Consider the following 24,883-nt stretch of genomic DNA (forward strand, 5'->3'; position numbering starts at 1 on the left):
ACACATCCAGGAAATGAGGTCTCATTCTGCCCACTGACACCTTGGCAATGTCTGTGAACGACTGGCTGATGGCACATCCAAATATAAACACTCCAACCTGGAGGATGCAAACAACCATTAGTACCACGATGTACAACTATTAGCATGAAAACATTTAGGTATTTTCTTTATGTATCATTTATGGTCTGTCTCTACCCTCCCACACCTCTACTGGTACTCACCTGTTTGTAAAGAGATGAGACATAAGGGTTCCCAATGAAAGACTTAGATCCCTCTCTGCGATGGTAAATCCTGTAACACTCTCCTATAACAATCTATATAGAGGAGAGGAGAGGAGAGGATTTGCAATGAAAAGGTGGAAAGAATTGAACCTTACAAACAAACTCTTGATGATGCTCCGATGAGTGATACTGTCAACTCTCATGCTGTTAGGCCAAACACGCATGCATGGACACAGTGACAATCTATCGTTAGTCATTCTCATGTTGAGTAAGTGAAGACATGGATAAAACAGGGAGGATGGAGAGACAGAGACAGTAAGGATGGTGAATAGATAATAGACAGATGGAGAGATGAGCATGGCCTGACGTTCCCTCAGGCACCACTGGTATGATAACTAATGACGAGGCTTTAATGACGAGGAGCTGATGGAGGGGAGGAGGAGGGGATGAGATGGACAGATGACACCTCTAACAGAGACAGATAGAAATAACAGCTTATATCTATGGCGCTGGCCTTAGCTTTGTGGGTTAACACTGTCTCATACAATCCTGCAGTGATGTTGTAACACTAGAGCTGAACTGTTCTAGCAGGGCTGGGCTGCGGTGGGGTACAGCCTAACCCCCCTCCCAAGAGACACAGGGGCACGCCATCCCGTTTGCAGACCCCCTGGATCTCCGAATGTCCACACACAGCCCTCTGTGCAACAACCACCCACCCTCTCCTCTCTCACTATATCTCTCCTTTCCTCTGAGACAGCTAGAGATCTACTGTACCTCAACATTCTCCCCATATACTGCTATGAATCCATCTCTCTCTCTCTCTCTCTCTCTCTCTCTCCCTCCCTCCCACTCTCCACGCTGCCTATCTCATCCCACTGTGCAGACAGAATCTGTCAGGGATGGCAGCAGGAGATGGAGGGAGAGAAGGGGGGAGAGGAGGGGAGAGGAGGGGGTTTCCCTGGGGAAAACACAGCCAAGAGGCCATGCTAGGAAATTGTGTGCGTGTGTGTGTGTGTGTGTGTGTGTGTGTGTGTGTGTGTGTGTGTGTGTGTGTGTGTGTGTGTGTGTGTGTGTGTGTGTGTGTGTGTGTGTGTGTGTGTGTGTGTGTGTGTGTGTGTGTGTTTGTGCGTGCGTGTGTGTGAGAGTTTCTGCATGCGTGTGTCCGAGTAGGATTGGTGTCAGAATCACAGGAGACACCACTAATGATATACAGATGTGTGGACTCCACCAGCTTACCCACACCATGAGCTGTGAGAACACACACGCACACACACGCACACACACACATACACTCCTGGTTTGAATAAGCCGAAGCGCTGAGTTGGTAGCTAGATTGTACCACCATGAGGGCAGACGCCAACAAAGCACAGTCTAGGGTCTCATATAGTAGACGGGGCTAGGACTCAGTGCAGGGTGTGTGTGTGTGTGTGTGTGTGTGTGTGTGTGTGTGTGTGTGTGTGTGTGTGTGTGTGTGTGTGTGTGTGTGTGTGTGTGTGTGTGTGTGTGTGTGTGTGTGTGTGTGTGTGTGTGGTGAGCAAGGGCACTGGGGGCACCAAGCCTTGAGGGCAGGCAACAAGAGGCATGGAAATGAAGTGTATCACATCAACAGCTCAAACCAGGAGTGTATGTGTGTGGTTCAAATGCACAAGCACACACACACACACACACACACACACACACACACACACACACACACACACACACACACACACACACCTCCCTCACTCATCAGAAGAATGGAAACAGTCTGGAGCCAATGCTGGTATGGCGATGGAAAATTACTTCACATAGAGCACACAACACATGAAACAACACATACATAGAGAGACAGACAGACAGACAGACAGACAGACAGACAGACAGACAGACAGACAGACAGACAGACAGACAGACAGACAGACAGACAGACAGACAGAGACATGGAGGGATGAGTATGGAGTATGAAGTGAGGGAGAGGAGTGATAGTAAGAGAGGTAGACTTACAGAAAGGATGGCAATAAGAATGCCAGCAGCACAGAGCACAGCATCGCTGATAGTGTCTCCATTTTTATATGGGTACCGGATGGACTCGTCAGAACAGTAAAAACCTCTCTGGTACGGCCGTATGGTGCTAGACTCTATTATCAGGAAGGGCAGGCCAGCTGCACAGAGAGAGAGAGGTGGGAGAAATAGAGGGGGGGAGAGAGACAGGCGGGAGAGAGAGAGAGAAAGAGGGAGATCGAGAGGAGAGGGGGAGAGAGGGAGGGAGAGAGACATAAGGTTAGTGACATGGACACAAACGGGAGGTCGAGGTAGGGGGCTGGTTGCACCAGGGGAACATGGGATAGCAAAGGAGGAGAGAGAAACAGAGGTTGGTCCAACATGGTCGTCTGAGTCTAGAAGAGTGACGGTTGTTGGAGCTCAAATCAGCCAGAGATAGTGATTTAATCACCACCCAGTTAACTCCAAACTTAACCCACTATTTAAATCTTTAATCTAATATGGTCACTCTGTCTGACCCAGTTGACCATGCAGACCTCTAGACCTCCAGGTGTACCCCCTCTCTCCTTCCAGCCTTCCGCAGGCAGTACTCTGTGGTAGGGCAGACTTACGGCCACAATGGGCACAATGAGCCCCACAGCAGTGAGGACGGATGAGGGGATGATGGAGTTCTTGTAGGAGTAATGCAGACTGACGTCACTGCAGTAGAATCCACGCTGGTATGGACGCACTGAGGACCGGTGGAGAACCAGGCTTGGCAGCATGACTGCACACACACACACACACACACACAGGTCACCACACACCTGGGACAACTCTCAGAGTACACACCAGAGCACGCAACACACACAGTCAACTTACCTGTGGGGAGAAGCCTACTCTGGTACACAGTGTGTGCTGATTAGTGGTTAGCAGGACATTCATTAAACCCTTTGTTTACATTGTCAACAACCTCCTGTTGATTTTTTTTCTGTACTGCGTCAGTCTACTCTGTCAGTTATATGTGTCGATTTTCCTTCCTTATCCCTCCCTCTGAGGAGAGAGAGAGACTGGGGAGAGAAAGAGACTGAGGAGAGAGAGTGAGGAGAGAAAGACTGAGGAGAGAGAGAGACTGGGGAGAGAGAGAGACTGAGGAGAGAAAGACTGAGGAGAGAGAGAGACTGAGGGACTGGGGAGAGAGAGAGACTGAGAAGAGAAAGACTGAGGAGAGAGAGAGACTGAGGAGAGAGAGACTGGGGAGAGAGAGACTGGGGAGAGAGAGACTGGGGAGAGAGAGAGACTGGGGAGAGAGAGAGACTGAGGAGAGAGAGACTGGGGAGAGAGAGACTGGGGAGAGAGAGACTGGGGAGAGAGAGAGACTGGGGAGAGAGAGAGACTGGGGAGAGAGAGAGACTGGGGAGAGAGAGACTGGGGAGAGAGAGAGACTGGGGAGAGAGAGACTGGGGAGAGAGAGAGACTGGGGAGAGAGAGAGAGACTGAGGAGATTTTTATTTTTATTTTACCAGGCAAGTCAGTTAAGAACAAATTCTTATTTTCAATGACGGCCTGGGAACAGTGGGTTAACTGCCTGTTCAGGGGCAGAACGACAGATTTGTACCTTGTCAGCTCGGGGGTTTGAACTCGCAATCTTCCGGTTACTTGTCCAACGCTCTAACCACTAGGTTACCCTGCCACCCTGAGACTGAGGAGAGAGAGACTAGGGAGAGAGAGACTGAGGAGAGAGAGACTGAGGAGGGAGACTGGGGAGAGAGAGACTAAGCGTGGGGATCTCTCAGCCTGACGACTCACACTAAAATTCTTCCGGTGCTCTGTCATTCACTACATACTTTAGTCTGAGATCGTCATCATTGAAGTTGTTTGTGGTGACGAGTGGCGTTGTACAAAACAAAGTCATCGGCGATTGCATATCAAAGCCAATGATTCATTTTCAAACCACTGCTTTACCCACGTGTGTTCTGGCTCCGCAAAGAAAAAATTGTCTAAGTAGTAAAAATGAATTCAAACAAAAATATGCTTTTTGGGTTAGGGTTAGGCATTACGGTTAGCAGTGTAGTTAAGGTTAGGTTTAGTGGTTCGGTTTATGGTTAGGGTAAGGTTTAGTGGTTCGGTTTATGGTTAGGGTTAGATTTAGTGGTTCGGTTTATGGTTAGGGTTAGGTTTAGTGGTTAGGTTTATGGTTAGGTTTAGTGGTTCAGTTTATGGTTAGGGTTAGGTTTAGTGGTTCGGTTTATGGTTAGGGTTAGGTTTAGTGGTTCGGTTTATGGTTAGGGTTAAGTTTAGTGGTTCGGTTTATGGTTAGGGTTAGGTTTAGTGGTTCGGTTTATGGTTAGGGTTAGTGGTTCGGTTTATGGTTAGGGTTAGGTTTAGTGGTTTGGTTTATGGTTAGGGTTAGGTTTAGTGGTTTGGTTTATGGTTAGGGTTAGGTTTAGTGGTTCGGTTTATGGTTAGGGTTAGGTTTAGTGGTTCGGTTTATGGTTAGGGTTAGGTTTAGTGGTTCGGTTTATGGTTAGGGTTAGGTTTAGTGACCACTCTACAGAGCTGCCCCCAGGGCAAGATTCATGACAATAGATGCCAACCTACACTCAGATCCAGACTCATTGCGGAGAAGCAACTAACATCCATGGGCGTGGCATAGCATTTGGTCGAAGCGAGAAGTCTGGGTAGCCAGGCAAGGTTTCTGTCACCCATGTAGAAAGCTATCTCAATGCTCTGTTGAGCCTACTTTCAATACACACACCCTGTGAGACTTCCAGAGATCCATATGGTAAACAGCCAAGCCCATTCTGAGGACTCTCTCCCTCTTTCTCTCTCTCTCTTTCTCTCTCCCTTCATACTCGCCGGGTCCTCGGCGGGAGGGGGGGATTCACATGCTAATGAGGAGGAGTGAAAGGAGGTCATGGGCTTAACAAACGTGGGAAACACACACACATACACACACACACACACACACACACACACACACACACACACACACACTGTGCTGACCTCCACTAACCTACCTAAACCACTCAAAGAGCTGGGAAGCTCAAGAGGGTGACACAAAAAAACAGACGAGGAGACAGAGAGAGAGAGAGAGAGAGAGAGAGAGAGAGAGAGGGCAGCAGTGGGATAAAGAGGAGAGAGAGAGAGAGGGGGGCAGCAGTGGGATAAAGAGGAGAGAGAGAGAGAGAGGGGGGCAGCAGTGGGATAAAGAGGGAGAGAGAGAGAGGGGGCAGCAGTGGGATAAAGAGGGAGAGAGAGAGAGGGGGCAGCAGTGGGATAAAGAGGAGAGAGAGAGAGAGAGGGGGCAGCAGTGGGATAAAGAGGGAGAGAGAGAGAGGGGGCAGCAGTGGGATAAAGAGGGAGAGAGTGGGATAAAGAGGGGGGGGGGGGCAGTGGGATAAAGAGGAGAGAGAGAGAGGGGGGCAGCAGTGGGATAAAGAGGAGAGAGAGAGAGAGAGGGGGCAGCAGTGGGATAAAGAGGGAGAGAGAGAGGGGGGCAGCAGTGGGATAAAGAGGAGAGAGAGAGAGGGGGGCAGCAGTGGGATAAAGAGGAGAGAGAGAGAGAGGGGGGCAGCAGTGGGATAAAGAGGGAGAGAGAGAGAGGGGGGCAGCAGTGGGATAAAGAGGGAGAGAGAGAGAGGGGGGCAGCAGTGGGATAAAGAGGAGAGAGAGAGAGGGCAGCAGTGGGATAAAGAGGAGAGAGAGAGAGAGGGGGGGCAGCAGTGGGATAAAGAGGGAGAGAGAGAGAGGGGGGCAGCAGTGGGATAAAGAGGGAGAGAGAGAGAGGGGGGCAGCAGTGGGATAAAGAGGAGAGAGAGAGAGAGGGGGCAGCAGTGGGATAAAGAGGGAGAGAGAGAGAGGGGGCAGCAGTGGGATAAAGAGGAGAGAGAGAGGGGGGCAGCAGTGGGATAAAGAGGAGAGAGAGAGAGAGGGGGCAGCAGTGGGATAAAGAGGGAGAGAGAGAGAGGGGGCAGCAGTGGGATAAAGAGGGAGAGAGAGAGGCTGATGTCAGACACTCTCCTCTCTGCCTTGAATGCCTGTTTATAAAAGTCTCTCTGTCCGTGCTGTATCCACTCCCTTTCTCTCTCCCTTCGCCCTCTTTCTGCCCAGTAGATGCCCGACAAGATATCACTGTTTTATCAATTTAACTTCCGATTCTGACGTTTCTCCACATTTCTCCAAATGTCAAACCTCAAAGTGTTTTTGACACCGTGGGTTGCTCCTCCTGCTCTGCATTGTTCTGAATGGTCAAGTTAAGAGTTAAAGCTTTTGGATAGGATAAAACATGACGTTTAGGCATTCACTCCGACTGGTTAAGGGTTAAGATATGGGATAGGGTTGAAATGGAAAACGAGTGTCTACCACTGCGATTGAACACGCGACCTTCAGCTATGGTGTCTTGGGATTTCGGCCATCCACCACCCTCATCCACGACACAGTCAAATCGGTCAATCGGCCTTCTCTGTTAGCGCTACAATATACTGGAATGCAATGCCCGTGGACTTGAGAAGCTGCATTAATTATTGTATTTTTTAATTGAAATGGGCTCAAATCTATTCAAACCTTTACACATCAAATCAAATGTTATTTGTCACATGCGCCGAATACAACCTTACAGTGAAATGCTGACTTACAAGCCATGAACCAACAAAGCAGTTTTAAGAAAAATACCTAAAAGAAATAAGAAATAAAAGTTACAAATAATTAAAGAGCAGCAGTATAATAACAGTAACGAGGCTATATACAGGGGGTACCGGTACAGAGTACGGGGGCACCTGTTAGTCGAGATAATTGAGGTAATATATATACATGTGGGTAGAGTTATTAAAGTGACTTGCGCATAGATAACAACAGAGAGTAGCAGCAGCATAAGGGGGGCTGGAGTGTTTGACCATTTTTAGGGCCTTCCTCTGACACCGCCTAGTATAAAGGTCCTGGATGGCAGGAAGCTTGGCCCCACTGATGTACTGGGCTGTACGCACTACCCTCTGTAGTGCCTTGCGGTCGGAGGCCGAGCTGTTGCCATACCAGGCAGTAATGCAACCAATCAGGATGCTCTCGATGGTGCAACTGTAGAACTGTTTGAGGATCTGAGGACCATTGCCAAATGTTTTCATTCTCCTGAGGGGGACTAGGTTTTGTAGTGCCCTCTTCACACATGAGTTACTGTATCTGTGGTTCCTCATATGTAAGACAACAGCCGATGATAGTGTTGTTGTTGTTGTTAGAATGATATATTATTGGATGTAATGTATTTGTATTTTGTATTGTTTTAGTGAGTATTTGTATAGTGGCTGTGTAAAAGCCCTTACCTGCCCAGGGACAGGCTAACCCCGGCACATTTACATGGGTGTTGCATTATTGATGTTAATGTGCATTGTGAATTGTTCCCTATAAATAAAATAAATAAATAGTGGCCGGTTCTGAAGGCATTTCCCGACGTTCTCAGGACATGGACAGACGTCCAGTTTCGAAGTCAATCTTGAGCGATCTGACTGAGATGCCAGTCCTGTATTATCCTGCCCACCATGCCATCTCTATGAGAGCAGCCTGGTATGTAGGCATTCTCTTCATACCCCCCCCCCAAATGAGTAAGAGAGAGGGCGAGAGCGAGGGAGAGGCGAAAAGAAAGAAAGTGGTGGGCAGGGCTGCTGGCGAGAGCCCAGCTGGACTTGAGTGAATTAAATAAAGATCTTTCATGGGGTCACATCCAGAGATATGGGAGAAGGAGGGAGAGAGAGACAGAGGAGAGAATGGAGGGAGGAGGGAAGAGGGACGTGGGTGGTTTTACGAGCAGAGTCGTGGTTGTGCTCAGTGGAAAGTTTCTATTAGTCTTATCGGATTCTGGTATGCACTTCTCTCCTCTAGACTGAGAGAGAAACCGCAGAACACGCGTGAGAGAGAGAGAAAGAGAGAGAGAGCACAGTAAGAGAACGGGGGAGGGAGAGGGGAAGAAAGCTGTTTACACACAATTATATTTCCAATATCCAACTTTTAATCTACTGACAACAATATGAGCAATTACCAACCACAGGACCTATTGGTGTGTGTGTGTGTGTGTGTGTGTGTGTGTGTGTGGTGTGTGTGCGTGCGTGCGTGCGTGCGTGTGTGTGTGTGTGTGTGTGTGCGTGTGTGTACATGCATGTGTGTTGTGCGAGTGTGTATGAGAGAGATTACAGCTGGCGCCTGTTTGATTGGCTTTGTGGTTAATTTTGCCACTGCCAATTAGAGGACCGATTCCTCTCTGAAACTCTAGTGGCACTATACAGGGCTTTAGACCTGTACCCTGAACTACACCCTGATGACTAGGGGAGAGAGGGAGGGAGGGAGGGAGGGAGGGAGGGAGGGAGGGGGGGAGGGAGGGAGGGAGGGAGGGAGGGAGGGAGGGAGGGAGGGAGGGAGGGAGGGAGGGAGGGAGGGAGGGAGGGAGGGAGGGAGGGAGGGAGGGAGGGAGGGAGGGAAAGGGGAGGATGGGGGTGAATGAGGGTGAATGACGGGAGGTGTAGAGGAGAGGAAGAAGCATTGTGATCTGCTCTAAACAGAGGATTTCCTCTTGTGTCTTGCTGTCTCAGTCATACCAGCCCTGCCTGCGGAGACAGGGGGCCAGGGGTCAAGGATAGAGGGGGAGGGGAAGAGACTAAAGGGTTTGACCCTGTTTGCCCTGCTAGTCTATTAAAGCTACAATCCTCCTCCTCTTCTCCTCCTCCTCCTCCTCCTTTTCTGTCTCTCCTCTGCATGAAGATGGATCAGCTCAGCATTAGTGTGCATGCAACTCCGTGTACGTGCGTGTGTGTGCGCACGTCATTAGTGATGCGCGGGTTGACTCATAACCCGCAGTCCCAGCGGTTATATCCGCGGGGCGGGCGGGTTTAGGGTCATTAAATACTGTGTGGATGAAGGGCAGGTCGGTGGCTGGTGGATTGAATAAAGAGAAAACAATACCTTAAAAAATCCATAAATGTATCATTCTTGTGCAATTTATATCTATAGGCTACTTTGAGGTCTGTCTTTCATTATTTGAGGCTATCTGGCATTAGTGCGTAAGGCTAAACTTCAGGGTCTAACTGTACACACACCAAATAGCCTACACGCCAATCACCAAATGCTTTTGGGAACGGGCAGAAAAAGTTCACATCAATCCACAGAGGCAAAGAGGACAATGTCGGAGTTTAATTTAGTAAGAGAAAAGCTGCGAAATGGAGAGTTGAAAATAAAGAGATGGGAGGGAGAGAAAAGCAATGTTTGGGAAAGATCTGATGAACTGGTAAAAGACGATGATAGCAGTGACGATTGTGAGGCGATATACACATTTAACAGTCACAAGATGGGGACTGCAAATAAGTAAGTTCAAGTTGTCTGCTGTTCAGATGGGTTAAATGGAAACTGACATCTGGACAGACTGTAGGTCTGTCCTCTCACATAGCCTTAATATTAACTCCTGCAAAATGAAGGACTTCTTGCAGTAAAATGATACACCAAATGTAGGCAACATTTTTACTCAGGAACATCTTGAAAGAATGTGAATGCTCAGTTAGATACCGCCTGTGGAGGCGCTATCTTTATCAGTACCGTAAACGCTGATAGTATTTCAACCACATAAAATATGCATCGAAGGCCCACTGAAATCTCATCGGTAAAATAATGGGTCGTTTTCGCAGCTTTCTACTTCCTTACAACCGGTCAAACTGATTTTGTAGAGAATATTTTTTTCTATTTTTTTGTAACGGTGCTTTCAACAGGCCCTAAGCTTCTTTGCTCTGCGAAAGTGAAAAGGGGGATACTTAGCCAGTTGCACAACTGAACGCATTCAACCGAAATGTGTCTTCCGCATTTAACCCAACCCCTCTGAATCAGGGGTGAAGTTATTAATAACAAACAACACTACGAAAAGCTCATCCAGCAGACAAGAGAAAACTTTACCGATGTCAACTAGATTGAAGCGTTCATTCTACTGATTAATGGGTTTACTTGGTCTTCTAGGGCTACATATCATGAAAGAAGAGAAGCTGCATGTATCTAATTATAGACAAGTTGACTATTAGAAATGAGAAATTATGAGCAGAAACATACTGTATCTAAATCAGGCAACAACAACAAAAACTGAAACACCTGTCCAAAAATAATTCCGCCGTCTCTGACTGTAGCCTAGAGCGCATTTTCTATATTAGCGGTTTAGGGTCGAATGCGGGCCTAAGATCGTCACTTTATCACAAATAGTCTGGCGGATGCGGACGGGTTGTTAGCAATTGCGGGTGAACAAACAGCACCACAGCACCACTAGCGTGCGTGTCTACTCGTGACAAGGCTCTTTGAGAGAAAGCTGGACAGACTGGGGAGAAAAGGGGAGGGAAATGACAGGGAGAGAGATAGAGGGGTTGAAAGAGTTCAGGAGGCTACCTGACAACTTTCTGAGGAAGTGAACATTCTCCCTGCTCCTTATTGATGACATAATAAAGGTCTGCTAATCCAATCGTTAGCTAAGCTCCAGTTCCGGATTAGAACAAAGGGTTAAAACTCCCTAGCAACTCCATTCACACAGGTACCACAGCTCTCGTGTGTCTGGTCCATTAACAGCGTTATCAGGGCCTTTCTGAGCCCAGGGCAGTTGGGGGCCTGGTCGCTGGTCTGCTCTGATAAGCTGTGTGTACGTGTGTGCATGTATCTGTGTGTGCGAGTGCATGCGTGTGTGTGTGTGTGTGTGTGTGTGTGTGTGTGTGTGTGTGTGTGTGTGTGTGTGTGTGTGTGTGTGTGTGTGTGTGTGTGTGTGTGTGTGTGTGTGTGTGTGTGTGTGTGTGTGTGTGTGTGTGTGTGTGTGTGTGTGTGTGTGTGTGTGTGTGTGTGGCAGGAGGAGAAGCTGTATGAAGAATGGGTGGCTGGGCACCAGTTCCGCTAGCCCAGCGGCATTGTTCTGATCTGACCCGTCAATGCCAGCGTGTGTGTGTGTGTGTGTGTGTGTGTGTGTGTGTGTGTGTGTGTGTGTGTGTGTGTGTGTGTGTGTGTGTGTGTGTGTGTGTGTGTGTGTGTGTGCTACATGGGCATTAAGGTATGGTATGTGTGGACCCTGAGGAACTCTTTAGGAGTGTGCTATTCCACTTTGCAAGGTTAGAGGTCAGGGATCAGGGGTCAGGGGTTATGGGTTAGGAGAGAACCCTCACATGAGATCAGTGCCAGCCTTAAATACTGTACTACCAATGACTTGAACAGCTTTAGCATAGCAGATACAATCTCTCCTCTCCTCTCCCTCTCCTCTACTCTCTCTGCTCTCATTTTCAATTCTACTTTTCAATTCTACTCCATAGCTGATCTGTGTATGAGTGTGTTTGAGAGAGTTTTGTCTGTGCAAGCTGCTGATGTCACTCACACATACACAAACACACACACAGAGAGAGACAAGCCGCTGCATCAGCAGAGCACTGTACAGTGTGAATGGCCTCTTTTCTCCTGCAGTGAAAGGGCAGCCAGCTAGGCAGGGTTAGAGCTAGGCAGGGTTAGGGCCAGGCAGGGTTAGGGCTAGGCAGGGTTAGGGCTAGGCAGGGTTAGGGCTAGGCAGGGTTAGGGCCAGGCAGGGTTAGGGCTAGGCAGGGTTAGGGCTAGGCAGATTTAGGGCTAGGCAGGGCAGGGGGCGCGGGGTGCTTGCTCTGAGAGATTGCTCTGAGACACACAGGCACCTGATAGGACTGCCTCTGGGCCAGGGGTCTTTACAGACAATCACCTGCAAAAGACAGCCTCTGAGGTCCTTGCTCCAGCTCCCCTTACCCCTGACCTCTAAGCCTTAATCCTACATACATTTTTGGTACATCAATTTTTGGACTTATAAATGAATGACACATACCCATTGATTGTTGAAGAATATGCCTCATTAGCTTAAATCAACTGTCGTACCCCATCAGAACCCAAGATATAAGCTTGTTTTACTCCAATGTTTGTAAACAACGTAAATGTAAACAAACACTGCATAGCCTCAAACATGGTTAAAACTATACATTTGATATCATGGATGGTCAGTCCTTGATTTTCTGTCATTGATTTTGTTTGGTGCAGTATTTCTCAAGTGAAAAAACGTGCATGAACACAATTCGTCTCTCCTTGAATGACAACACACATCTAATTGAAGAATCCCTAATGTTGACCAATCGTAGACTTTGGGGACCGACTTCGGCTTGTGTGCAGCCGAAAAAAACATCCTTGCCAAAGACCAAAACGAACCAAAACGTCACAAAATGTCTTCATAATATATGCACAAACTGTTCCAAACTGTTTTGGATGGGAAGCATTGATATCATGGATGGTCAGTCCTTGATTTTCTGTCATTGATTTTGTTTGGTGCAGTATTATATGCTTTAGTCTTCGTTTCATAAGGGGATGTAACGGCATGTTTTCCATAGGAGGGGGGGCCCAACATGGCACTTTTGTGGCAGAGCTGCTGTGCTCAGAGATCAAATGATATGATCTTCCACCCGCTCCTGTGCCAGACCCCCTGGGGACTGGCGAGTCCAGCACACTGCTTCCATCATGTTATATCTGCTTTAGGAGGGAAACCCGAGACACCATAGGACCCCAGCAGCACACAGATCCCAGGGCTTTATAATATAGAGAATAAAGGACAGTGTGTAGAATAGAGCCGTCTGTCAGGCCTGCTGGGCGTTCCTCTACATTACCCTGTAGGACAAAGACCTGGTCTGGAAAGTAGGGCTGGAGTCCCTTTGAAAGCTGATGACTCTCCTCGCCCTCCCCCCACCTCCACCCCCACCCCATTCCTCTATTTCTCTACTCATTCCCCTCTCCTCAAACCCTCCTCCTTTCTCCACCCATCCTTACCGCCAGGCCCCGATATCAGAGGCTCAGAGCACCAGAGCGCCAGCTGTCACTAAGGGAAGAGTGTACCGTCTCTGTCTGGGCTAGAGATCAGGGCCTACTACCCCGGTCAATTCCATTCAATTCAAGAAACATATGTTAACATTGCCAAAGCAAGTGAGGTAGATAATATACAAAAGTGAAATAAACAATAAAAATGAATAGTAAACATTACACTCACAGAAGTTCTAAAAGAATAAAGACATTACAAATGTCATATTATGTACAGTGCCTTGCGAAAGTATTTGGCCCCCTTGAACTTTGCGACCTTTTGCCACATTTCAGGCTTCAAACAAAGATATAAAACTGTATTTTTTTGTGAAGAATCAACAACAAGTGGGACACAATCATGAAGTGGAACGACATTTATTGGATATTTCAAACTTTTTTTTTTTCAAACTTTTTTATCAAATCAAAAACTGAAAAATTGGGCGTGCAAAATTATTCAGCCCCCTTAAGTTAATACTTTGTAGTGCCACCTTTTACTGCGATTACAGCTGTAAGTCGCTTGGGGTATGTCTCTATCAGTTTTGCACATCGAGAGACTGAAATGTTTTCCCATTCCTCCTTGCAAAACAGCTCGAGCTCAGTGAGGTTGGATGGAGAGCATTTGTGAACAGCAGTTTTCAGTTCTTTCCACAGATTCTCGATTGGATTCAGGTCTGGACTTTGACTTGGCCATTCTAACACCTGGATATGTTTATTTTTGAACCATTCCATTGTAGATTTTGCTTTATGTTTTGGATCATTGTCTTGTTGGAAGACAAATTTCCGTCCCAGTCTCAGGTCTTTTGCAGACTCCATCAGGTTTTCTTCCAGAATATTCCTGTATTTGGCTCCATCCATCTTCCCATCAATTTTAACCATCTTCCCTGTCCCTGCTGAAGGAAAGCAGGCCCAAACCATGATGCTGCCACCACCATGTTTGACAGTGGGGATAGGGTGGTCAGGGTGATGAGCTGTGTTGCTTTTATGCCAAACATAACGTTTTGCATTGTTGCCAAAGCGTTCAATTTTGGTTTCATCTGACCAGAGCACCTTCTTCCACATGTTTGGTGTGTCTCCCAGGTGGCTTGTGGCAAACTTTAAACAAAACTTTTTATGGATATCTTTAAGAAATGGCTTTCTTCTTGCCACTCTTCCATAAAGGCCAGATTTGTGCAATATACGACTGATTGTTGTCCTATGGACAGAGTCTCCCACCTCAGCTGTAGATCTCTGCAGTTCATCCAGAGTGATCATGGGCCTCTTGGCTGCATCTCTGATCAGTCTTCTCCTTGTATGAGCTGAAAGTTTAGAGGGACGGCCAGATCTTGGTAGATTTGCATTGGTCTGATACTCCTTCCATTTCAATATTATCGCTTGCACAGTGCTCCTTGGGATGTTTAAAGCTTGGGAAATCTTTTTGTATCCAAATCCGGCTTTAAACTTCTTCACAACAGTATCTCGGACCTGCCTGGTGTGTTCCTTGTTCTTCATGATGCTTTTATGCTTTATCATGCTTTTAACGGACCTCTGAGACTATCACAGTGAAGGTGCATTCATACGGAGACTTGATTACACACAGGTGGATTGTATTTATCATCATTAGTCATTTAGGTCAACATTGGATCATTCAGAGATCCTCACTGAACTTCTGGAGAGAGTTTGCTGCACTGAAAGTAAAGGAGCTGAATAATTTTGCACGCCCAATTTTTCCGTTTTTGATTTGTTAAAAAAGTTTGAAATATCCAATAAATGTCGTTCCACTTCATGATTGTGCTCCACTTGTTGTTAATTCTTCACAAAAAAATACAGTTTTATATCTTTATGTTTGAAGCCTGAAATGTGGCAAAAGGTCGCAAAGTTCAAGGGGGCCGAATACTATACGTATATATACAGTGTTGTAATGAAGGTTGTCTCTCTCTCTCTGTGTGTGTGTGTGTGTGTGTGTGTGTGTGTGTGTGTGTGTGTGTGTGTGTGTGTGTGTGTGTGTGTGTGTGTGTGTGTGTGTGTGTGCGCGTACATGTTTAACTATACTTGTGGGGACATTTTGTTGGTCCCCACAAGGTCAAATGCAAATTTCTAGGGGGTTTAAGATTAAGGTTAGAATTAGTGTTAGGAGCTAAGGTTAGGTTTTGGGTTAGGTTTAGGATTAAGGTTAGGTTTTGAGGTTAAGGTTAGAGTTAAGGTTAGGGTTAAGGTTAGGTTTTGAGGTTAAGGTTAGGGTTAAGATTAGAGTTCGGTTTAGGGGTCAGGGAAAATAGGATTTTGAATGGGACTGAATGTTGTGAGATTAGTTGTACAATTGCATTTTTTTATTTTCTATTTCAGCTTTATTTAACCAGGTAGGCCAGATGAGAATAAGTTCTCATTTATAACTGTGACCTGGCCAAGATAAAGCAAAGCACTGCGACAAAAACAACAACACAGAGTTACACATGGGATAAACAAACATACAGTCAATAACACAATAGAACATCTGTGTGCAGTGTGTGCAAATGAAGTAAGGAGGTAAGGCAATAAATAGGCCATAGTGGCGAAGTAATTACAATTTAGCAAATTAACACTGGAGTGATAAATTTGCAGATGAGGATGTGCAAGTAGAAATACTGGTGTGCTAAAGAGCAGAAGAAAATATACATATATTTTTATGGGGATGAGGCAGGGAGTTGGTCGGATGGGCTATTTACAGATGGGTTGTGTACAGCTGCAGCGACCGGTAAGCTGCTCTGACAGCCGATGCTTGAAGTTAGTGTGTGTGTATGTGTATGTGTGTGTGTGTGTGTGTGTGTGTGTGTGTGTGTGTGTGTGTGTGTGTGTGTGTGTGTGTGTGTGTGTGTGTGTGTGTGTGTGTGTGTGTGTGTGTGTGTGTGTGTGTGTGTGTGTGTGTGTGTGTGTGTGTGTGTGTGTGTGCGTGCTCAAAGAAGTAAGTGTGAGCTTCTATTTCTATCAAGACAATGGATGTTAAATCCCGGCTATAGTGTGAGCGGCCTCAGTATTGTTCTCCAGTTTAGCAGTGACCCTCTCCTCTCCAGCCCTCTGTATGTAAACAGGACAGAGAGAGTGTCAGAGAGAAGGATAAGAACTAACAGCCTTATAACAGCCTTTTAACCGCCTCTTGCTGGATAAGACTACATCTAAACAATAGAATCACAAAGTCTGAAATACAGACCCAGAAAGCCTCTGTAACATTTATCTCCTGTCAACTAAATAACCAGCCAATAACACGGTGGAAGGGCGGGAGTATCTGAGAGATACACAAGCAGTGAGGAACTAACTCTCTATCTCCCTCTATCTCCCCTTTCTCCAGCTCTCCCCTCCATCCCTCTCTCTCTCTCTACCCCGAGGACTATTAGTGCTCGTTAGCGGCACAAAGAGCCCAGACGCATCAAAAGAACCATTGTTCCCCAAAACAGTGAATATCTCCCCACCCCCAGAGAGAGAGAGAGAGAGAGTCCGTATTGAGGCCAGGGGGGCCAGTGTGACAGTGAAGAGAAGAGATGGAGAGATGAGGCCCTGTCAAGGATGGTAGGGACAAAGCGAATAGAGAGGGAGAGACTGGAGAGAGAGACAGAAGGGGCTGTCAGATGTTTATGTGTGATGCCCACACACAGAATTGCACAGAACACACACTTGAAACGTCAACTTGAAACCCACACTTAGAACATACAGCTAAACACCCTGGAATTATAATCAAGAGTTCAAGACGCATGCACGATCAGACACCCACACACACAGACAGAGGAGTAAGATCAGAAACCCACACACACAGACAGAGGAGTAAGATCAGACACCCACACACACAGACAGAGGAGAAAGATCAGACACCCACACACACAGACAGAGGAGTAAGATCAGACACCCACACACACAGACAGAGGAGTAAGATCAGACACCCACACACACAGACAGAGGAGTAAGATCAGAAACCCACACACACAGACAGAGGAGTAAGATCAGACACCCACACACACAGACAGAGGAGAAAGATCAGAAACCCACACACACAGACAGAGGAGTAAGATCAGACACCCACACACACAGACAGAGGAGAAAGATCAGACACCCACACACACAGACAGAGGAGTAAGATCAGACACACACACACACAGACAGAGGAGTAAGGTCAGACACCCACACACACAGACAGATGAGTAAGATCAGACACCCACACACACAGACAGAGGAGTAGAGGACAGTTCAAGTGAATCGGCATCATTATTCCTATCACACACGCTGGCTACAGAAAGCACAAAGGGCACAGCATATGGCAAGCACAAATACGCTGCCCGCACAGCCAGTCCAGTCTGTTACACTAACATATCTAATGACAGCCCTGAGGCCTCAGAAACCCCGCAAGTGTATCATTATCATCTAGCCGTACAACCAATAGCCTCAAACACCAGCTGTGACTGTGTGTGTGCGCCCGTGCGTGTGTGTGTGTGTTTGCCATATGCCGTCCTCTTGTGTATGCTGTCACGTAACCAGTACAACCAGCAGCCGGAGACCAGGTGACTGTAAGAGAAACACATCAGCCTGGGCATGATGCCACTTAGATTATAAACACGCACTCACACTCTTGGAAGTCTGGGTGCCCTATATGAAGGTCGGCGTAGACAACATGCAAGGAGCTAAGTCTAGTTATGTAAGGTAGTAATACTGGAGCTAAAGCCTCAGGAGCTAACTCACCTTCTACACAACAGAACACAGGCTCTGAATAGAGAAGGAATCCATACCATAACAAACGCATAGGCCCAACCCTAACCCCATAGCAACTCAACCATAATACCACCATATCACAATACCAAACCAGAAATGTCCTGTATACTATAGACATCATGTTCACATGCGTGACCCTCTACAGCAGGGTTATTCAACTCTTACCCTACGATGTCCAGAGCCTGCTGGCTGTCTGTTCGACCTGACACACACACCTAAATATCTAAATAAGTCCCTGATGAGAGGGGGAAAATGAAGAAATAAAACGCAGTGGAACTGTCTTCAACGTCCAGAGTTGAGTTTGAGGGCTCTATAGGTTGATGTGGCCCTGTATCAATGCACAGAACTGTAAATAATGGAGTTTGTGTGTGTGTGTGTGTGTGTGTGTGTGTGTGTGTGTGTGTGTGTGTGTGTGTGTGTGTGTGTGTGTGTGTGTGTGTGTGTGTGTGTGTGTGTGTGTGTGTGTGTGTGTGTGTGTGTGTGTGTGTGTGTGTGTGTGTGTGTGTGTGTGTACATACAATGAATGTCAATAATAACACTGCAGGCCTCCTGTCCTCTCTCAGACTAAAACCTCTGTAGCAGAATACAGCCATGGAATAGCAAGAAGAGGAATGAGTGGAGGTGTAAACAGCATATCACATAGATTACGGAGATTATTTACCATCTCCAGTCAACCCAATAATGGTTTATGTTCTCTCTTGAAGGAAAGAGGTCTGTAAACATACCGGTTTACATAACTTTAAACCCAGCTCCTCTTCCCATATCAGCCTGACGACTCCCACTCGAACTGCTGTCTGTCTGTCTGTAGTGCGTGAGCCAAGTCACTGTGTGTCCTCTAAAACAGGGCTCTCTGACCTTTTTCCCTGACAGCTAGGGTTGGAGAGACCAGGACTAGAGTAGACCCGTAAAAAGATGTAATACTGTACTTCCTGGAGCGACCCGATCTGTAAACACAACTGTGTTTGGTCTACTGGAGAATAAACAGCACCACTCACAACAATTAACCCAAAATCTGTTTGGTATGTGTGTGTTAGTGTGTGTTTACAGTTGTGATGTGAGCCACCTATGGTTAGATTAGTCATCCATCCAACAGGCGCCTGGCAAACACTAGGGCTACCAGCCTGCAAGTACACTACTCACATTCCTCCCTCTACAGGGTCCCACTACCACCATCACTCCACTGATTGAGCTAGGGAGAGGGAGAGGGGGCTGGAAAAGTGGGGTTAGAGGGAGGTAGAGGTGTGGAGGAGGGAGGAGGCTGGAAAGCGGACAGTATTACGTTTCACAGCAAAGTGAGACACACCTACATCCGACTCACACTACCCCCTACACACACAAATGCGTGCGCACGCACACACACACACACACACACACACACACACACACACACACACACACACACACACACACACACACACACACACACACACACACACACACACACACACACACACACACACACACACACACACAATTACGCCAGATGTCAAGAGAGTTCGGTACTGCTGGGTGATGAGGAATGAAAGAAATCCTGTTAAATATGTATAGAGCTGGTCAGTCAGTCAGAATAAAGTATCTGAGGAGGGATACTCATAATGGGGAGATAGAGTATAGGGTTAAAGTTATGTATGTGATTGAATGAGTTAAAGTTATGTACGTGATTGAATGGGTTAAAGTTAGGTAAAACTGCTGTAATGTATTGCTGCAAGTCTAAATGAGAGGTAGAGACAAGGGTTATTGCTAACAGCCACTATAGGTGGTGAATGTTAGTATAGGCTAATTCCCCTGGACTCTAATGCTATTCAGAGACTGACGTCAGGTCAGACTACACACACAAACACACATTACCTCAAATCTCAAATTCAGCTAATTCAGTGACATGAGGAAATGTTAATAATAATGCATATGTACCGCCTGCTCCCGCTCTCCCCCCCTGGCGCTCGATGGCTGTTTCTGTCTTGCTCTTTGTCTGTTCATAATTAAATGTCAACCTGCTTCTCTGGCCTCGGTCCTTACAGAATAAGATTGGTCGCTATAGAGACATTTGCTTAGCTACATTTACTTAGCATTTACTTTCACTGTTTGTTGCTTTCGGAGCAGCCAACTGGATTAAAAGTCAGAGTGGAGAGGAGAGAGAGAGGGAGAGAGAGAGAGAGGGAGGGACTGGAATTTATATTCTGAGAAAGATGCCAACCTTGAATAGTTCCCCAGCTCTTGTCTGAACATGAACACACAGGCACACAAATACACACACACACACACACACACACACACACACACACACACACACACACACACACACACACACACACACACACACACACACACACACAGACACACACACACAGACACACACACACACCCATACACACACACACACACACACACACACAGTGCTCCAGTCCCCCAGCATCTCTCCACCGAGAACACGTCTTCTAACAAACATCTGCAACATCTGCAATCTCCCACTCTCGAACAGCCCTGGGATGCATGCGTGTGTGTATTTCTCATGTTCGGGGATGCTCTTTCCAACTATGACAATCAGCAGATGCTGTAATATGTGTCCAACAGCCAGTATGGGATTAAGGACTAGAGCTCAACTGTTTACTGTCTGTCTGTCTCAATCCCTCTCTGGGTTGCTGTTCTCTCTGACAGTATAGAAGCTGATTTATATATTATCTCTGATTTATACAAGAGGAACAGGAGGGTCTATAAACTGTCTGCCTAGACTGTGTTCACCAGAACCCTGCATGTGTTGGGGGAGTGGCAGGTAGTACTCTGTCTTATCCCTGAGGTTCTCCTGCCACTTAAACATCACCATCGGACGCCCTCACACACACACACCCACTTGCAGCACACACTCGGGTAAGGACAAAGCCCATTCCCAATCATACATTCTTCAAGTCCTCCACACTCGCATTCCTCCCCCTTTCATTCCCCCTGATAGCCCCCCTCTATCTCCTCTTCTCTTTCTCTAGATTCATCCCTCCCTCCCTCACCCCCACGCCACTAAACCAGGCCAGTGAATAAAAACAGACAGCTTGTCCAAGTTTAGCATCACAAAGAAAGAGAGTGAGAGTGTGTGTGCGTGTGTGTATGTGCACGTGTGTGTGTGGGTATGTGCACGTGTGTGTGTGTGTGGGTATGTGCACGTGTGTGTGTGCATACCAGCCTGTATTTCTAAAGTGGAAGAAGTTGGTTTGTGGAGGAAATGTACTCCACATGGATTCAAAGTCTCAAGGAGTTTATATGAAACAGTGTATCTGTTTCTGAGTTTATATAAAACAGTGTATCTGTTTCTGAGTTTATATGAAACAGTGTATCTGTTTCTGAGTTTATATAAAACAGTGTATCTGTTTCTGAGTTTATATAAAACAGTGTATCTGTTTCTGAGTTTATATGAAACAGTGTATCTGTTTCTGAGTTTATATGAAACAGTGTATCTGTTTCTGAGTTTATATGAAACAGTGTATCTGTTTCTGAGTTTATATAAAACAGTGTATCTGTTTCTGAGTTTATATAAAACAGTGTATCTGTTTCTGAGTTTATATGAAACAGTGTATCTGTTTTTGAGTTTATATAAAACAGTGTATCTGTTTCTGAGTTTGTATAAAACAGTGTATCTGTTTCTGAGTTTATATAAAACAGTGTATCTGTTTCTGAGTTTATATGCTAGAGATGACATAGTTGAAACAGTGTGTGTGTTTAGGGTTTTTCAATACCAAACCAATAGAAATGTAACTCACTGGTTGTAAATCAACTGTTTCTACACTGAATTCAGCTATGTTTACGAAGCAAATGCTACACTGAGTGTATAAAACATTAGGAACACCTGCTCTTTCCATGTCATAGACTGACCAGGTGAATCCAAACAGATCTTAGAAGGGTCTTAGACCACATCTACCAGAAAATGTCTTAAAAGGTATTAGAAATACATCAAAACACAATAATGTTGAAGTTAAGACCCCTCACAACTAATATCAACACTTATGTTTAGTTATGGAGAAATTATTTACCTTCTGTAAGTTTAAGAAAAGGGACCTTCTGCCTTGTAATTCTGTTACCACATATCTTGAAAATGTTTATTTAGCTCATAAGGAAGGAGAATAATGAAAGGTAAAGGTAGACCTACCAATTAATCATAGTGTTTTTACTGATATCAACTTTATGATTTATTAAGTGATTAAAACGTGTCATTCTGTTATCAAATCGGTGATAGAATTACCCAAAAAGGCTACAATGGGAAATCACAGTTGTGTCACCTGCTTCTGTCCTCCCTTCCACTAGCATACTGTTATGTTCAGCTCATAACTGTTTTCTTTCACTTTCTATTGTCTCGTGGTTAAAGCAAGAGCATGAAAACTGTCGGGACAACCCCGCCCTCTCACTCTCTGCCACTCTCTCTCTCTCCCCAGTTAATGTCACCTCTCATACAGACACCTGCCATTACACCTACCACCTACCCTCTTTCCATTTACTGAAACAAGCATCCTCACCCACTGAGCACCAACCGACACCGGATGCCCATCGAAGTTGAAAAGTAGTTGAAACTTGGTCAGTCTGCCCTGGCTGGACCAAATCTGAATCATAGGCGTCTATGTTTCCCAGGTTTGGACAGCACAGTAGAGTACGATAGAGAACAGTATGAAAACAGTTGTGAAAACAGTACTGTATTTTACTGTACATATCTACTTGACTACTTTACTGTACTCTACTTTAAATTGTTTACGTATTCAGCAGACACTTATCCAGAGCGACTTACAGGAGCAATTAGGGTTAAGTGCCTTGCTCAAGGGCACATCAACTTATTTTTTACCTAGTCAGCCTTTGATTTGAACCAGTAACATTTATTTAACCTTTATTTAACTAGGCAAGTCAGTTAAGAACAAATTCTTATTTACAATGACGGCCTACACGGTTACTGGCCCAACACTCTTAACTGTTAGGCGACCTGCCACCCCCTTCCTACCTGTGCTCTGCTGTGCTGTTCTGTTTTTTCACTCCGCTTCCATCCAGCAAACGGTACCGGAGCATCACGGGTCTCGGACCAACTGGCTCCGGAACAGCTTCTTCCCCCTGGCAATAAGAGTGCTACACCCGGACTATCTGCATTGACAGTATCTTGCACTGACTGTGCACACAAACGTGTGAAACATAGACATTTATGATTGTTCCAGATTTGGAGTTCATTACAATAATAGCCAGTGTGTATAACAATACCCACATTTGCAAAAGAAGGATATTGCATATTTCTACCTTTGTGTACCTATTCAGGATACATCACCATAAAGGGAATGATATTCATATCCATAATTATGCATTTCTGTATAGTAAAGATAAGAGACCCATGATGTAGTTCTGTAACTGTACTTCCATTACCGGACGTAAATCCACTTCAACTACTGTAATTTAATAACCCTAATATTATTTTCAAGGTGTTATGTCATAACTGATACCCCATTCTTTCTGCAGAATCTTAATTCATTGCAGATATTTAACAGAGTTTTTTGGAAAATTTGGTTGCATAACAAAACTGGGAAATTTTACCGTAATTCTGTTACCAAACTTTGCATCTGCACAGTTCTTCAAGTAAATGTGTTTTTGTGAAATTTTCTGTGTAAATTGTTCAAAGTAGTCCTTCTGCATAGAGTTGTATGGTTTGTTAAACTTAGAAATCAATGTTTTTTCAAAGAGTAATTTGGTTGTCGTGGAATTGCCCATCTATCTCTGTGCACAGAGCAGGGTTTACAGTTGATAGACCTTCCCCCTGACTCACAACACATGTTTAAGCAATTAGAGATTAGAGAGAGAGAGAGGGGGGGAGAGAGACAGAGAGAGAGAGAGAGAGAGAGAGAGAGGAGAGGAGAGAGAGAGAGAGAGAGAGAGAGAGCGACGAGAGATAATCTGCTGTAGAGTGATGGGGTACGGACAGCTGAGGGGGATTTTCTCTAAGGTTGTGGAAGAGAATGTGTAAAGTTAGGCTTGACTCCCTAATCCTGCTCTCAGAGAAAGAGGGAGAACGAGAGAGAAACAGAAGAGATGGCTGGCATTGGTAACACTCAAAGGGGTCTACAGTTCAAACGAGCCATCATCACCTCAGAAACACACAAACACACACACACACATTCCATGTCTATTTCTATTCCAATTCCACACCATTCCTTGTATATTTTATTCCAATTTCACACCATTCCTTGTCTATTTCCATTTCAATTTCACACCATTCCATGCTTATTTCTATTCCAATTTCACACCATTCCATGTCTATTTCTATTCCAATTTCACACCATTCCATGTCGATTTCTATTCCAATTCCATGCCATTCCTTTTCAATTTCTATTCCAATTCCTCACCATTCCTTGTCTATTTCTATTTCAATTCCACACCATTCCTTGTCTATTTCTATTCCAATTCCACACCATTCCTTGTCTATTTCTATTTCAATTCCACACCCTTCCTTGTCTATTTCTATTCCAATTCCACACCATTCCTTGTCTATTTCTATTTCAATTCCACACCATTCCTTGTCTATTTCTATTTCAATTCCACACTCTTCCTTGTCTATTTCTATTTCAATTCCACACCATTCCTTGTCTATTTCTATTTCAATTCCACACCCTTCCTTGTCTATTTCTATTCCAATTCCACACAATTCCTTGTCTATTTCTATTCCAATTTCACACCATTCCATTTTTATTTTTATTCTTAAAATCTAGTCCTAGTTTCATACCATTCCTGTTCTCTAGATGGAAAGACAGCTCAGCAGGTAATATGAGCAATAAGGGAAAGGGAGGATGGCTGGAGGGGAGAGGGCCTGGCGGGCTATTTAATTAAGGTGCAGTAAAATGTGCAAGTTACAGCACTTTAAAACATCTGCAACATCTCTCCCCCTGGACACACACACACACACACACACACAGACGCACACGCACAGAGAGCCCTTCAGGAGGTTGGTTATACAGCTGCACCATCGAGAGCATTTTGAAGCTGTACTTGACTCATTTATGAAACTATTAAGAAAAAAACTGTAAAAACTGTTAAATCCCCTTGGATTGATGAGGAATTGAAAAATTGTATGATTGACAGGGATGAGGCAAAAGGTATGGCAATTAGGTCTGGCAACCCAACTGATTGGCAAACGTACT

General features: G+C 45.5%; 1 protein-coding gene across 3 annotated transcripts in view; it reads right to left on the bottom strand.

Moving 5' to 3' along the window:
- plpp3 (phospholipid phosphatase 3) overlaps window positions 1-24,883 on the bottom strand; it is a 42,419-nt gene that overhangs the window by 13,538 nt on the left and 3,998 nt on the right. For 2 of the 3 annotated variants that reach the window (XM_064989470.1, XM_064989468.1), the window contains exons 2-4: window positions 2,205-2,362; window positions 222-314; window positions 1-97 (exon numbers count right to left, since the gene is read on the bottom strand). The exon at window positions 1-97 is cut by the window's left edge and continues 91 nt beyond it. In XM_064989470.1, the coding sequence (XP_064845542.1) occupies window positions 1-97; window positions 222-314; window positions 2,205-2,362 (348 nt within the window). Of the gene's footprint in view, window positions 98-221; window positions 315-2,204; window positions 2,363-2,812; window positions 2,968-24,883 lie in introns of all 3 variants that reach the window. The other variant, XM_064989469.1, reaches the window with a different exon arrangement.

This window comes from Oncorhynchus masou, chromosome 15, assembly GCF_036934945.1.
Source record: "Oncorhynchus masou masou isolate Uvic2021 chromosome 15, UVic_Omas_1.1, whole genome shotgun sequence".
Classification (NCBI taxonomy): domain Eukaryota; kingdom Metazoa; phylum Chordata; class Actinopteri; order Salmoniformes; family Salmonidae; genus Oncorhynchus; species Oncorhynchus masou.